Source organism: Columba livia, chromosome 10 (assembly GCF_036013475.1).
Source record: "Columba livia isolate bColLiv1 breed racing homer chromosome 10, bColLiv1.pat.W.v2, whole genome shotgun sequence".
In the NCBI taxonomy this organism is placed as follows: Eukaryota; Metazoa; Chordata; class Aves; order Columbiformes; family Columbidae; genus Columba; species Columba livia.
This window is the reverse complement of record NC_088611.1, coordinates 5,533,327-5,548,829: the sequence shown is the minus strand read 5'-3', so window position 1 is coordinate 5,548,829 and position 15,503 is coordinate 5,533,327. Positions and strand designations below refer to the sequence as shown.

The following is a 15,503-nucleotide window of genomic DNA, read 5'->3' as shown; positions in this document are numbered from 1 at the left end:
GTGGTGTTGCAATCCCCACAATTAAGTTTTTAGCACTGCAGAAGAGCTGCCAGGGGCACAATGTGGCCTGGAGCAGGCACCCAGTGCTCCCAGCCACACACACGCCCCTCTCCCTTCCCTCATGCACCTCTTCCACGGCTGGCTGCTACAGGATAGCTTTATTCCTTCAGACAGATCCATTATTTACAGCACTTGATATTAGACACAGCAAGAAACAGAAGGATTTTATTGCCTTCAACAAATACCAAAAGAACAGTTTCATTCCATAATCTAAGACTTGTACAAATCTGCACATCTGCAAAATTCAGTCCTGTCCTGTAGCAGCTGCCCTGGGCCTGGCTGGTCCTTGTCCCAGCTGCACCTCCGGAGAGGTGCTGCCCTCTGGCTTCCCAGAGCTCTGCTGGGGACAGGCAGGAGAAGCCCATGTGCAGGAGCTGGCAGCGAGAGGTGGGCCAGGCCTGGTGCTGTGGCAGGAGACAACTGCTGCCCACATCAGCCATCTCTGGCTCAGCAACCAGTGAGAGCTCAAGCAGGAGCAGAATTGGGCTCCCTCCACTGCTTTAGCTGCACCGAGTGAATCCACACCCAGTGTCCCCTTCGGCACTGTGCCCAGCAGCACCGACACCACCCCCTGAAGTTGGTCTCTTCACGATTCACGGGGTTTCCCTGGTGACTGGGTCTGGAGTGACCCTGCATGACCCACAGGCACTGTCAGGGCCAGAGCTGGTCCCCAGCAGAACAGCCATGCTAGCAGAGCCATGTGCCACCCTCCACACCCTCAGGAATGGCCAAAGGGTGGGTAAGAACCAGTAATATATCTGGGGAAGTGGAGGAGAGGGATAGAAAACACAGACACGACTGTCCTTGGGACAGCACTGAAGGCCAGGATGCAGGAGGACAGAAGCCACAGCCAGCTGCGGCCAGCACAGTCTCACGTGGGCATCACTGGTGTTTCCACCACACCAGACCTGCCACCAGCCAGGTGGGCTCCTCCCCTGGTGCCGCAGTCCTTTGCCACAGTGTCGAGACACAGGCCCATGGCCCCTGGGCACTGCTGTGGCACGGTTGGGCAGCTGGGCTCTCCGCTTGCCTTCTGCTGCGGCTGCAGGGACGCGCCTTGAGACTACGTGATTCCGCCTTTCACAACTCTGGCTCAGAGGATTTCTTTGTCCCTGGGTTCCACCTCGGCTGAGGGCTTGTCCCTGTGGTCCCTCTTCCTTGGGCAAAGGGCAACATAGATCCAAGCGCCACTGCCCAAAGCCACAAAGCCCAGCTGATGCTACTCGCAGTCGCGACTCCCAGGCTACTGCCGCTTGGCTTTGTAGGGGCGGGAGCGTTTCCGGCGATCCGGCTTCCTCTGCTTGTGCAGGCGGCCAATGCTGACTCCCTGCCGCCGGCGGACAGAGATGTTCTGCTCCACGAGGCTGGCCAGCATGCCTGCAGGGGAGGCAGACAGACAGGCCCACGCTGGGGTGCTGGCAGTGCCCAGGCTGGAGTGCAGCCCTCACTCTTCCACCCCCAACCCCTCAGTGGGCTCCTCCTGGGACTATAAAATGTCTCAGAGCGGAGAGGTGCAGCTCTCCAGGCTGAGCGCTACCCCATGCCCTGGGTCTGGCAGAAGCAGGGAGCAGGGCTGGGGCCTTCCTGCCACACTCAGCGCAGCTCCCCCAGCTGAACCTGCACCCCAGCACCATGCCCTCGGCCACGCAGCACAGCTCACCTTCCTGAGCCAGCATGGAGATGAAGGTACAGATGAACTCGTCGTAGTTGTGGGTTCTCCTCTGGTCATCGATCTGCAAAAAGATGACAAATCCACAAACAATCCACAAACAGGTGTCAAGGGGAAATGAGAGGTCAAGCCTAACGGGCCAAAGCACCAGCATGCCTGGGCCAACCCATAGGCCAAGGAGATGAGAGTGGGAAGGGACCAAGCTCCCAGCCCAGTGCACAACTGGGGTGGTTTCCATCCCTGTTCAGATGTCAGCACTTCCCACAAAGAGGAGTGGAAGAGGCAAGGGTGAGCAGGGCCTTGGGGCACAGGCTCCTCCCTTCCTCCTGTCAGTGCTGATGTTCAGCTCTGGCCCAGCTCCTGTGCTCCACCACCCTCCTCAAGCCACCTGGTGCTGCCCAGGGGCTTTGGTCTGTTCTGGCGGGAGGGCTGTTTGGTAACAGGAGGGGCACCCTAAACGTTCCCCATAGCCGTTCTCACCCAAAACACCCTCCCTCAGCTTTGACATAAAGACACCCCGGACACAAGCTTTCAGGCAGCAAAATCAGCAACACAAACAAGCCATCACCAAACGTACCTTGAATTTCTTCCTCTTCTCTACCTCTTCCTTCAGGCAGGCCTCGTAGTTAGCAATCTCTGCCTCCACGCACTTCAGCAGTGCCAGTAGCTCCTGCCAGAACCAAGCAGAGCAAACGTCAGCAGACAGACCCCAACCACAGCCCAGGAGCCAGCAGGTGAGCTGGTGGGTGCTCCTCTCCGTGCTGGGAAAGAGAGGATCAAAGCAAAAAAACACTTGCCAGAGGCGAAGAAAAAAAAAAAAAATGATTGGTTCATTGTTGGGAATTTCTGAGTCAGAGGGTGATCACTCAGCCAGCGCTGTGACCAGCCTCAGGGCAGCTGGGGACTGCCCCAGCCTGGCCCAGCCCTGGGTACCTGGTGCCTGGGGACAGGGAAGGGCTGTGTGTCTGCCTGAGAAACACCCCAGAGCCTGCTTCTTCTCAATAACAAAATCTGAAGACTTCCCTTTTGAGTAAAACAGTTTCTAGCCAGCTCTCCTCGAGCGAACCCTCAATGCACTTGTGCCACCCGGGCCTGCTCCTGTCTCTGGCTGGAGAGCACAGCCATGCAGTAAAGTTGTCAGTAGGCCAGGACTGCAGAGTCCCAAAGGAGAGCACAGTGTGCCCCACCGCTTGGCTGCAGGAGACAGCGGCTCTGCCCACTGCCACAGCAAATGTCCCCGAGACGACGCAAGGCACAAAACCTACACTGCCCCGTGCCTGGAGGGACGGCTGCGGCGCCACGCGAGCGGGACAGCGTGCACATGCGGTTCGGTCGCTGCCAGCGCTGCTGCGTCTCTGGTTGAGCGCAGGGAGCTCCACGTTCCCAGGGCTGTCGCAGCACAAAACTCACCTTGGGAGAATACTTTTCCCCCCCAGGGTGATCACTGGTCCTGCCAAGTCCCACCTTCTCTTTGCTGTCACTGGCCTCACTGCCCTCCTTCTCCTCCAGTTTGATCGCAGCCGGGGCCTCATCACCAGGTTTGATGGAAGGTGGGGAGATTTTCCCCCCATCTGCAGACAGAGGAAGGAGGTGTCAGGAGCCATCACACAGGACCGGTATCCCCTCCCAAAGCCAAAGACCACTGTCCCATTGCTGCAAGTGAGGGGTCACCCCCCCGAAAAGCTGTGAGGCACTGACCTGCGGCAGCCAGCGGGCAGAACACGCCGTCCTCCGTGAGGTGCAGCAGCCCAGTGCTGATGATGGGCCCCAGGTCCCTGACAGCCCGGTTGTAGCGCAGGCAGTCCACACGCAGCAGCCCATCCTCCTCACCGAAAAGCACCTTGGAGATGTGGGAGGTGACGGGGCTGGAGGGGCGGGTGGGGTTGGCTGAGCGGATGGGAGAGCGCAGCGGGGAGTTGAAGGCGCTGCCGATCTCGGAGGCGGTGTCGGTGCTCTCGTTGCTGGGGGTGGGAGAGGGCTGGGAGTGGGTAACCACAGCCACAGTGGTGCCTCCACCGCTTGTCTTGATGGACAGGGGAATGGAGAGATCCTTCTGAGATTCCTTCAGCTTCTCAGCCAGGACGTTGATGGTGTTGGGCTGGAGGACAGAGAGCTGGCCATCTGCAGCCCCCGCCGCATGCTCTTGTTTTACCTGCCCCTTCCTTTTGTACCTGCCCAGGAACACACAGGGAAGGTGAACAGCTGGTGGAAGGAGATGGGGGCCCAGCGCAGGCACTGCCAGCTCCACACTCAGCACCCCAGGCTGCCTCCTGGGATGAAGCAAGGCCTGAAACATTTCTAGATCACCCCCAGTGTCACCAGCTTCTCTGGCAGCATCCCAACACCACTGAACCACTGAGCTGCAGGTACCCCTACACAGCCAGGGGGAACAGGGTGCTGCGCACCCCTGCTCTTCTTCCAGAAGCCCCAAGAGCAGCCTTGCTGCAATCCCACCTTCCTGACCCTCACAGCAGTCTGAGCTCACCAACATTGTCACCAGGAGCTGACCAGGCAATTGGCACTGGAGAACTCAGGTTGTTCCCCAAAGCCTCCTTACGAATACAGAGTTACACAGCCAAAATTCAGGGTTGATTGTGATGAGCTACAAAATGGCTTCACAAAATCCAGCGAGTGAACAGTAAAACAGCGGGTGAAGAGGAAAACAGCCCTAATTGCACACACAGGTGCTGGCTCTAACACAACTACCAGCGCTCAGGAGAGATCTGCAAGTCACCAGTGGCAGTTCTGCAAGCATCAGCTCCCTGTCCCCCACCCTCAGCTCAAGCTGTCACCTGATGGTGTTACGACCTTCCTCCTCCTCCTCATCATCGTAGTCATCCTCATCATCCGAATACTGCTGGTGCTGTCGGACTGGCACCCGGCTGCGACCCACTCCTGCCGCAAGGTCTTCCTCCTCCTGCAAAACACCACTGCTGATGGGCCGCCAGCAGCGGGACAAGGAGGAAGAACCCAGTGGACACGTCCTTGGTCCAGCCAAGCATCAGAGCTCGCGCCTTTCGAGAGGAGACGGGGCACCCTTCCCTGTGCATGCTCAGCTGGCCCACATTAACAACAACCTCTTTTGCCAGGTTAGACTTCCCCCTTTCACCTTCCAGCCTGGGCTAGCACAGGGTGTGCAGGCTGCGAGGCAGGGGCCGGGCTGAGACTGGCTGACGGCCACAGACCCGTGGAGGTGAAGGACTGGAAGTGAGAGGTTCAGCCCCAGCCAGATGGGCAGCTGGCCAGGAGCTCCAGCCTACCTGCATGGGGGACTTGGCGTAGTTGTGGTTATCCAGGAAGGCTGGCAACCTCTGCACAATGGGGTTGGGGTTTGCTGGAAGCACCCCATTGACACTGCTCACTGATGTCTTTGCCGCTGGTTTGGATTTGTTGGGTGGGCTCTGTGTGGCTGCAGGGTGGCCCTGGCTGGGGGGCTCATCGGTGCCATCTGCCAGACAAGCACAGCACAGCCTTGCGTGACCAGCACTGTCACATTTTTATTAATGTCCTCTGCCACCCCTTGCCCACATGTAGTAGAAGAGCTCCACCAGACCATCATACCCACTTCCCATTCCACCTCCAGCTGTCACAAGTGTCCCCAAGATTAAGCCCTGCCATTTTCAAGCTCCATGTCTCTCCAACACTTTCCCCAGGCGCAGAGGCATCTACCACACCCCAGCAGAGCGCACACAGAGCTGGGCTTGGAGAAAAGAGACGGAAGCTGACCACAAAACTCCCTCAAGCTCCAGGTCAGCCAGCCATTGTCACCAGCCTGTGCTCGCCCCACGGCAGGCTGGGCCGGCTGGAAATGCCACTGGTGCAGGGTTTACCTGGATGGGTGCTCTCTGGAGCCATGGTCTTGCTGCTGGCTGGCTTTGCCTCTTCCTGAGGCTGAGACTCCTGAGACTTCTGGGTCTGGATCAGCTCAGGCTGAGTTACTCGGATAAGCTTGAAGGCAAACGACAGACAGAATCTAAGTGCTGGACTGGTGTGACCCAAACCATATCCTTCCCATTCAAGCACTGCAGAAGGAGAACTTGTGAGGGTGACCCAACCGCCGAGTGCCCATGCGCACAATTAAGTGACAATGCTACGAATAACCAACAGCAGAAGGCCAAGCAGCGAGGCTGGTCATCTGCTCTTCCCAGAAGACATTTCCCAAGCCCCAAAAACCCCATTAAATCCAGGGCCTCTACAGAGCAGGGTGATGCCCTGGCAGCAGAGCCCATTTTCACCCCAGGCTCACACAACCTCAGGACTTGGGCTCTCCTACCTGCTGCAAGGCCTCCAGCACAGTCTGGCGGTTCATCTTCAGGATGTGCAGTTTGGACTCATATTTCATCCTCCGATCAGGCACCACTGCCATCAGGTTGAAGCGGATGTCATGGTATGGCTCCCTGCAGCAGGGACAGCAGACATCAGCTGCCAGCTGGCGATGGAAAGCGTGTCCCGCAGCAAGGGGGGCAGCAGGCTGCAGGAGGCTTTTCCCCCAAAACTAAGTCAACGTCACGCTGGCTGAAGAAGCGAAGTTGCTTCAGCTACAACACAAAACACCCTTCAGAGTCACAGGTTGGTTGAGGTGGGAAGGGACCTGCGGAGGTCGTCTGCTGCCACCCACTGCTCCAGCAGGGTCACCCACAGCTGGTCACCCAGGACCAGGTCCAGATGGCGTTTGAGTATCTCCAAGGTTGGAGACTCCACAACCTCTCTCTGGGCAACCGGTGCCAGTGCTCAGTTACCCTCATGCCCAAGCATGTAAAAGGATAAGAGGCACCATTCCTTCATCATTCCTCAGGACTAAAAGCACCGTTCCTTCTCCTACAGACTCGAGCAAACAAGGACCTGATCTGGCCACTCTTACCCTGTGCAGCCACTTGCAGGGACTCTGCATCACACAGAGTGCAGCTTCTCTGTGTTCTGCAGGCAGGCAAATCAGAGGCAAGAGAAGGCAGAGCACCTGCATCCCTCTCATGCAACGTTCTCCACCCCCATTTCCACAACTTGTTGCACAGAGACCACAGCAGAAATAATCCAGGGAAAAACCAGTGAGGTGCCAGTGCCTGCCCCACAGCCAGGGACATTACCCTGCAGTGGCCAGGCCGATGCGCTCCATGATTACTCTCCTGGCTTTGTCTGTCCATTCCTCGTCATCAGCCCACGGCCCTGCAATAACAATACAGAGTGGGAATTAGCAAAGCAGGCCAAGGCTCCTGCTTCAGGGGGCAGAAGGACCACACTGTCAGCCCATACGTGGAGCCCTGACTTTGCCTTCTGAATGGAAAACGTGAGTTACGTGCAGGGGAGAAAGGTGGGTTTTGAACCCTATAGACCACAATTGATTCACAGACTCCGGGATCGCAAAGTCCAAGAAAATCCCAGGACTTGCTGGGATCCACGGGCTACTAGATCTGGTGCCACGGTCAGGAAACCAGGTACACAAAGCAAGTACCTTACCAAAGGGCCTGACAGACAGACACAAAGTCCTAGAGGGGATAAACAAGTATCTGAAACACAGAACTGATGGTCAAGTTGTTAAGAGAAGGGAATGACCTGAGCAGTCTGCTGGGATCTGCACTGGGACCTTGTGCCTCAACACACAGCAGTTATTTGGCACAGGGAGAGACTAAGGAGACAAATTCTGCTTGTGATACAGAGTTATTGCAGAGCTGCAGAAGGACGTTGTAACCCTGAGCAACTGGGGAGGGAAATGGCAAGGCTGAAAAACAATGCAATGCATTTAGAAATAATCACCATCTAGCCACAGGCCCCAGTGCATCAGCTCCAAAATGAGCTATGAAAAGTCAGGACAAATCTGGGAGCACTGGCGTGATTCTCCACAAACATGCTCATGCTCAGTGACAATGAAAAACAGCACACGTATTTGGACACACCAGGGTGTCACCGAGCAGGGCCAGGCAGGTGCTTACCGTGGTCAATGGGATAGACCTTGAGCCCATCCAGCTCAAACAGCCGTCCCTTGATGGGGACATAGCTGACAAAATGAAAAGCCTCCATGGTTCGTACAGCACTGATACCATTCTGCTTTTCCGGCAAGTGCCGCGGCTCCGGCCTGTGAGGGCAAGAGGCAAGAGGTCAGGGAAGAGTCTCCCTCCTCAGCAAAAGTGAGCGGCAGAGACCCCCCACTCACCTGGCATGGCTGTTGTGGGCCTTGGCCAGCTCTGGGGCATTGCCAATGGCGTAGCCTTTGCTCTGTGGCCAACAGCAAGGGAGGAAAATCATTGAGAAGTGATAGGAATCAAACAAAATGCTTCACCCACCAGCTCCCCATTCCCTCCATCCACCCACAGGACTGGAAGAGCAACTGTCAGCCCCACCCTCTGCTCTACCGAGTTTTAGGTAAAAGCCAAGATGAAAAGAACACACAATTGCTGATACAAAAACTACACTTAGAGGGAAATACAGACTTCAGGAAAGGTCTGAAGGCAGGAGGAGGACTTTTGATCGCAGACTTGGAGAATGCATCTGAGCTTGGGAATAACAGGACAGGAGGCTGAGAGCTCTGCCTGGTATAAGAGGACCCAGGCTCTAAGCGTGGCAAGGCAAGAGGATCGGAGAGAAGTGCAATACTGATGTAGCATGCAGCCAGAAAGGGCTGCGAAGGAGCCAGCTCGTTAGAGCGTTGTCCTGAGTGGGGAGTGAGAGGCAGTGTCACACATGCCACCTGCGCACAGCCCTGCAATCCCTCTACCTCAGGGCTGAATCCTTTGGTGAAATCCTTCATGCGGCTCAGCGTGGGGCCCAGGTCGACATTGTTGCAGTTCAGGAGGACGCTCAGCAGGGCGTGGGTGGCACAGGAATTGGGGATCAGCTGGAGGGTGACACAAGGACCATCTTAACCAGCAGGAACAAGGCAACCCTTCATCAACCCCTCTGAGCTGACAATAATCAATGGAAAAGTACTGACGCAAGAGCCGCTTGTGAGAGCAGTGACTTGACCTCGGCTCCCAAAGGAAGGGAGCTCAGTCTCGTTCAGCAAGCCACACCGTGCCCCACGAGCATCTGCCCGCTGCACAGCCACGGACAGGCTCACAGCCCCCACAGGATCTGCTCCACCCTGGAGCTCAGGGCAGAGACCCCCAGGAAAGAGGAGCTGCCCTCAGGACCAGTAACAGCAGCACAGCCTCTCAGTAACATGTTGCTTCCCTGAGCTGTCACACGAGACACCCCCATCTCTCTCCCCCCTTGCCTCCAGCTTACCTGGTGAGCAAAGAACATGTTATTAACGATGTCATCATCAATCACAGATGTCTCATCCACCAGGGTAGAGACCTTCCGGCGTGACCTGCGCTCCTCAATCCACTTGAACAGGAAGATGAACCCATACACAGGGCTGCAAGAGAAGTCAGCAGCTGCATCATTTTGAGCAGGCCATACCAGAGGGGCTGCTCTGCCCAGAAACCTTCTGTTTCAAACCACAGGCAGAGCAAAGACAGAGAGAAAAAGCAGAAGCACCAGCCACACCTTTCTGGAAGTGACAATCCCTGCCACAAGTCCCCCCAGCCCACATTACTGAGGACACTCTCCTGCACTGACGTTCCAGGGTCAGACAACAATCAAGCTTGAAAACTTTGGGGTTTGATAGGTCTTAAGAGGCTCAAGAGAGAGAAACAGGTGGTAAAATTCACTTCTGGACACTGACCGACCTGCAGAACAGCACATGACACCTAATGACCCTTTTACATATATGTTGTATTTATTTTCAAGAGGATTTCGGACAATAGCTTTTAAGAAAGCAACAGCCTCAAAGACGTTTTAGACCAGCGAGACAGGAGGAAGCTCCCACTACAAGCACGTTGGTTGGAACTGCACCTTTCCATGGGGAGAGAGAGGTGAATCCCTCGAAATATGTCCCACTCCTGCCCCATGAGGTCTCTCTCAAGGCACAAGATTGCCAATCTGCCCCAAACCTGACAAAACACTCCTGGTTCATCACTTACAGCACTGACCTCCATGACTGATGAGCTCACATGATGAGTTCTCAGGCCCACAGACACATTCTACTGAACAGAACTCACACTTTCAGGTCTACGACTTACCCTTGGCATTTGCTCTGCAGATCATAAATCTCTTCAACCTGCACTCCCTTGACCCCTGCAAACAAAGGGCAGAAGCTGGTGTAAAGCCCACCAGACAGGACTAACGGTAACATCAAGCACAAAAACAACTTCCCAGGAAGGTTTCTTGCACTCACCAAAATCTTCAACCAGGAGTGTGAAGAGACCTGGAAAGTAACAAAACCAGAAGGTTATTCTGACTGAAGAGAGCGGAAAAGAAATGTGCTGCCACTGGCCCCTGAAGTCCCACATGGTCCCAAGCCAAGAAAAAACACGGCCAGGAAAATGGCAGCAGAGCGGCACCAGGATCAGGCTGACTCCCCAGCAGCAGAGCTGTTGAGCCCTGGCTCGCTACAGAGGTGCTCTGGCTCCCTTCATCCCCATTCATCATCCTCTCCCTCAAGAGGGCCTGAACCCCCTCCTGCCAGAGCCCAGTGAAGCTGGACCCACCTCCAGCATCCTGAGCCACTGCAGACAACCTGCCAAGAAGTAAATTCCCACCTAAACAACACACACATTTCTAACAGGAGGGAAGCACCACTGAATAGATCACAGGATATTTTAAAATAGGATAATTTATGTTCCGGTTAGTGAAAGACAGCCAGTGAAGGGAAAGCCAGCTCACAGCAACAGGGCTGTGGGGAGGTTGAGGGCTGAAAGTCTCATCTTCATCTCCCTCTCTCCTGGGGACCAAATCCAAGAGCCTGTCTCCAGTGACCACAGAATTCCCACTACAGAAGGACATAACCAGGGATACAGAAACAGCAAAGAGACCAAATAACTATTAGACATCAGCAACTGAGCAGCAGCTTCCACTATGATGCGACAGCAAAGGCAGTCAGCCCAGTTTTCAGGCTGTCCCTCTGCACACTGAGCTGGCGAGCTCAAGACTGGAATAACAAATCTCCTTCTTTCGTTCCCACAGAAAGGCTACTGAAAGTCTGGAAGGAAGTCCACAGAATATCAATAAGAAGGATTCGATCCTGAGAAACATGCCTATAAAGCAAAGAATTTAAGGAACCTGAGGTAAGTGGCTCAATGAAAAAGGGAAGAGCCCAAGGGGCTTCTATACCAAAGTCGAAATTACTAAAACAGGGAAGAAACTTCTAGGAGCAAAAAGTCTTCATTCACTCAGCAGAAAACATCTTACTTGTTACAAAATTGGCAGTGGAAAGAAACAGGCAGTGGGAACAACATGTTTTGAACCAGTGACAGCCTCCTCACCATGCAAAATCATTACACCAACCCAGGCACCTTTCTGACTGAGATTTTTTTGCTCAAAACACTTGATGCCACGGAGGGCATTGTCATATGAGTGACATCTACAGAGACCTCACACAGCACTGCAGCCTGGCTGTCTTCCCTGCAGCAGACCCCTCAGGGCAAGTGGTCCCTGGGCTCTTCAGATGCTCATCACAGCCACTGGTTCTTGGTCCGTCTTCACACGGCGCCCGTTAAGGACGTAGGAGCCGCAGCTGTTTGCAGGTACAATCTCTCAACTGCAAAAGCTCCCACAGAAGTTGAAAGCCTCACTCACTCTCCAATTTCAACAGTCACAGTCTACTGATCACGGAAAAACACATGCAACATGAGACGTGGACTGTATTGCAAGCTCTGCCTCACAGCCAGGGAGGATTTGCATCAGAGCAAGGCCCTGCAAACACAAACAATGGTGATGGCCGAATGCAGCACTGCCCCCACAGCAGGTCCCACCAGCAGGTCCCACCAGCAGGTCCCACCAGCAGGAGAAAGCCAGGCAGAACTTCCAAGCTCGCTGTGCCCAGCCCCAAGCACCCCCACATCTCCACTCTGCAGGACCACGTGTCAGACTGGCAGGGCGGCACCAAAGGAGATGGGACATCGGCTCTCGTGTGTGTCCTCCTGTCTGATCAGCATCGCTGGGGAGTCAGAGAGAGGATGGAGCAAAACTCCTCCAAGTACTGTGAAAGGACAAGAAGTGACAGAAGGAGCTGCAGCAAGAGAAATTCTGACTGCGCACCCAGAAAAAATTCTTTGTTACCAGCAGGGTCAGCCCTGAGACCAGTGTGCCAAATTGTCCTTCTTGGGCATATTCAAACTCAACCAGACATGGCCATGAGCAACTTGAACTACCTTTGAAACCAGCTCTGCTTTGGGCCAAAGACTTCCAGGGGTTTGCTCCAATCACAGATTTTTTCTGATTAATTTCAGTATTTTGTATTACCTCAGCATCTACAAAAGGCACAAGACCCCCATCCCAAATTATTTGGGTTGGCTGGAGGAAACACTGATGTCCACAACAGCACAGGCAACACTACATCAGCAGCCTGAAGGTTCCCCAGTCTTTCCCTCTGACCAACCAACCATGGCACACAGCACAAATCTGGACCTACTGACCCTTCCTGACCAGGAAAACACCAGGAGTTTTCAATCCAAAACCCCATGGCGAGGGCCAGGCAGCTGATGGGATGTGCTAAAGGCTGAGAGCAGCATGTGGTCACCCCTAACATTGTCTCAGCTCCCACCTCTGCGTCTGAACCTCCACGCATCCGAAGGAGCGCAGCTGTGGAGTGCTGAGAGCCGCCTCTGCCCAGACAGACTATTTGCCAAGTGAATAACCTTCCCTCCCAGGTGTGAGAATCCAAACTATGTCCTGTCTTCAGCATTGTTGTGATGAAGAAAAAGGGGGAGAATGGGAACAATTTTGGCAATTCCCAAGTACTAGTAAAAATAGGATAAAGAGCAGCAAGACCTGGGCTGACTGGGAGGCTGAGCAGACAGAGTATTTTGCTGAGCGCAAGATGAGTATAATGCCAGGGGCCCAATTTCCTCACCCACAGCCTCAAAAATACCATCACAGCCTAAAGACCAGCTCTCAGCCTCCCAGAGGACAAACCAAATTGCACTGTGGCAACGCAGACTCATTAAAACAATGCTCAGCCAATGCCCCAACCCTCAAATCTGAACCCGTGAAACAAACTCTGGGACTACAGCACAGAAACCACCTTGTCCAACACAGCAGGAAGGGGATGCCCGTGACCATTCTGCTCCCGGCTGCTCAGGCACGGTACAGGGCTCTTGAGCTTCTGGGCTACCTGGGGAAGAGGGTGTGATCCACCCGTCCAGTTGTGAAGCGATGACGGGATGGAGATGCTACACCTCATGGACAGGCACATATGTTGTCCTCAGTCGCCGGTGAAGCTCTGTGGCAGTTGCCAGTCAGAGCAGTTTCTGTAGCAAGGGGCATCCCATACACATCTCTCCCTGTGCTCCAGCAATATTTCAGGGTGTATTTGTAAATGACAGGAATGCCTCATGCTGCACCCCCACAACACTTCAGATGTGTCCACAGAGACCCCTGCATTTATCACACACACAGAGGTGTCTGGGGCACCTCAGACCCCCGGACAGTTGCTGCCAGAGCCCAGCTCCCGCTCTGAGCCTTCACACTGCTCCATTTCACCCCAACCCTGCCCTCACCCCACACCCGCACTCCTGCACACAGCCTCCTGACATCCCCACACCCCCATTAACCTTCCTCTAAGCCCCTATGGGCGATGTCCCATACCTTACAAGCCCGCCTGCCCCACACACCCTGAAACCCTCACCCGCCCTCCCAGCGCTCGGCCCGTGCCCCCAGGCATCCCCTTGGCCCCTCAGCACCCTCCCTCCGCAGGCCCTCCTCTCCCTGCGCCCCCTCCCCAGTCCCTGCTCCCACCTCCTACTCCAGGCCTGCACCCCATAACCCTGCCCACACCCCGCACCCCAAACTCCACCTGTACATCCACCCCCGGCCTGTCCCGCCGAGCCCCGCAGCACAGCCCGCACCCCCGGCCTGTCCCTCGCAGCCCCTGGCCCAGGCCCCGCCCCGGCCTGTCCCTCACAGCCCCCCAGGCCCGCCCTCCGCCCCGGTGCCGTCCCCCCCGCTCACCGGGGTCGCTCTCCAGCTCCAGCCAGCCCTTATTCATCTTCCCGCGGGCCGGGCCCCGCCGCCATGTCCGGCCCCGCCACCCGCCCCGGCTCCGGGCCTCGCCGTCGCCCGCCCGTCGACGTCATCGCTACGCGACACCGCGGGACGTCAGCGCGCGTCGCGCCACATCGGTCCCGAGCGGGGGGGTTGGCGGTGGCGGCGCCACAAAGGACCCGCGGGCCCGGCCTGTCTCCGCCCTGTCCTGGGCCTTCGTCCCCGGGACGCAGAGCTCCGCGGGTGCTCTGGCCCGGGCCTGAGACTCGGTAGCCGCGGGCAGCCCCTGCGGCCTGTGGTGGGGAACCTGGGCCTGTGGTGAGGGGCTGGGCTGCCCCATGGTGAGGTCTGAGGGCTCCCAGCGAGGCTGGGCCCAGCCGGACCTGCCCTGACCCTGCCAGGGAAAAGAAGGTGCAAATTCATATGTACTGTGATTAAGTTATAAAAGACGTACTCATCATTAACCGATTGACGTTATAAATGCTTTCTGACCACCTGCAAAATGAGGGGCTATTTTTCAAGTTTCAGTTCCTTCTGCATGACAAGAGGGAGACAGAAGATTAACTGATACATTGTTTAGAAGCAGAGTGCTTAGTTTATATTTACCTAATAATTATTAGATGTAAGTAAGAAACTGAACGATTTTAACTATCATCAATTATTTCTTAGTATAGACGTATGTCAAAGTTTTCAAAAATTGTAATGTGTATGTAATAATGACGTGAATATAAGCAACACGAGAGCATCCAGTCGCTGAATCACTCTTGGAGGATGATCCCAAATGTTCCCCAATGCTGATAAAATAAAGAATGCAGCTTAACAGTATAATTGACTCTGCTGTTTATTTCTGTTTCACCAGCAGCTCCGCTTACGCAGCTGTGGGCGAGCGGGCGCCCCTCCACTGCTCTTCCGTAGGAAGTGGCTAAAAATAGGAGCCGGATCCGTGGCTGCTCCTGTCCCCCCGCCCCACAGCTTTGTTCTGCGGCCGTTCCCACGCACGCCCTGTCCCCCAGCACTCCCCTCGCCCTGCGTCTGCCCCAGGGATGGGGCCTGGCCAGCAGCACCGACACCCAGGGGGGCAACAGTGCTTGTACCTGCCCACCAAAGCTGTCTCCTCCCACCCCTCTGTGCAGGTGAGGATACGTTCATGTCCATTCAGCCCCTGGAAATTTCTAGGGACCGAGGCTGCCTCTGTTGGCTGGTTGTCATGAGGGACATGGCTGGAACGTGAGCTGTGCAGAGCCCGTGACAAAAGCCTTTCTCAAGCCCTGCTGATATAAACCTACCCAGAAGGGACAGGTTCAGCGGCTGCAGAGATTTACAGAGGTTTACGAGGATGGGAAGGCCCTTGGGGCTGGTTCCTGTTCCTCATTCCTGCTCCATTTGGAACATCGCTGGCCCCGCTGTCACCTCCAGCCTCTGCTGCAGCTCAGGGCCAGGTCCCGCAGGCAGCAGAGGCCCCGGGACCCCTCCCGCTGCCTCCCCGGGACGGGCAGCCCAGCCCCTGTTCTGCCGAGCACGGGGGTCACTCAGAGGCAATGGGGCGCAGGCGTCTCAGCGGCGTGGCTCATTGCTCCAGAGCCATTAAATCCAGGCCCTGAGGAATCAGACTTCTGTCTCTTTGTCCCTCCTTGTCTCTACTTGTTGCTTTTCACCTCTGCACCCCCTAGGCTCACAATTAACCAGATCCACGTGCTTGGCTCCAGTCTGGCCCGTAAATCCCTGCTGCCAGCTCTGCTCCCCTCCCAGCAGGACG

At 55.7% G+C, this 15,503-nt stretch overlaps 1 protein-coding gene across 7 annotated transcripts; it reads right to left on the bottom strand.

The window, feature by feature from the left end:
* Nucleotides 1–196: 196 nt before the first annotated feature.
* Nucleotides 197–13,843, bottom strand: BAP1 (BRCA1 associated protein 1). Of its 7 annotated transcripts, none has more exons than XM_065075081.1 (18): nt 13,715–13,802; nt 12,789–13,047; nt 9,942–9,971; nt 9,787–9,841; nt 8,948–9,080; nt 8,439–8,558; nt 7,878–7,939; nt 7,657–7,799; nt 6,814–6,892; nt 6,003–6,126; nt 5,560–5,677; nt 4,990–5,177; nt 4,522–4,646; nt 3,428–3,900; nt 3,140–3,300; nt 2,307–2,399; nt 1,721–1,793; nt 197–1,437 (listed from the first exon to the last, which is right to left on the bottom strand). In XM_065075081.1, exons 5-18 carry the CDS (start codon nt 8,963–8,965, stop codon nt 1,304–1,306), a joined length of 1,911 nt encoding a protein of 636 aa, XP_064931153.1. In that variant the 5' UTR covers nt 8,966–9,080; nt 9,787–9,841; nt 9,942–9,971; nt 12,789–13,047; nt 13,715–13,802; the 3' UTR covers nt 197–1,303. The 7 variants fall into 7 exon arrangements, with proteins under 7 accessions (XP_064931153.1, XP_064931155.1, XP_064931151.1 ...); XM_065075083.1 differs by having other exon boundaries at nt 3,194–3,300; nt 13,715–13,799; XM_065075079.1 differs by lacking the exon at nt 12,789–13,047 and having other exon boundaries at nt 13,715–13,843.
* Between the last annotated feature and the right edge of the window lie 1,660 nt (nt 13,844–15,503).

Bases quoted from the DNA above. Each gene is read 5' to 3' on its own strand.
- BAP1 (XM_065075079.1), bottom strand. From the start codon at position 13,751: ATGAATAAGGGCTGGCTGGAGCTGGAGAGCGACCCCG. The intron at 9,081-9,786 runs GTAAGTCGTAGA...CTTCTCTTGCAG, and splicing joins CTGCAGAGCAAATGCCAAGG to CCCTGTGTATGGGTTCATCT. The intron at 6,127-6,813 runs GTAATGTCCCTG...TCCCTGCTGCAG, and splicing joins ATCGGCCTGGCCACTGCAGG to GGAGCCATACCATGACATCC.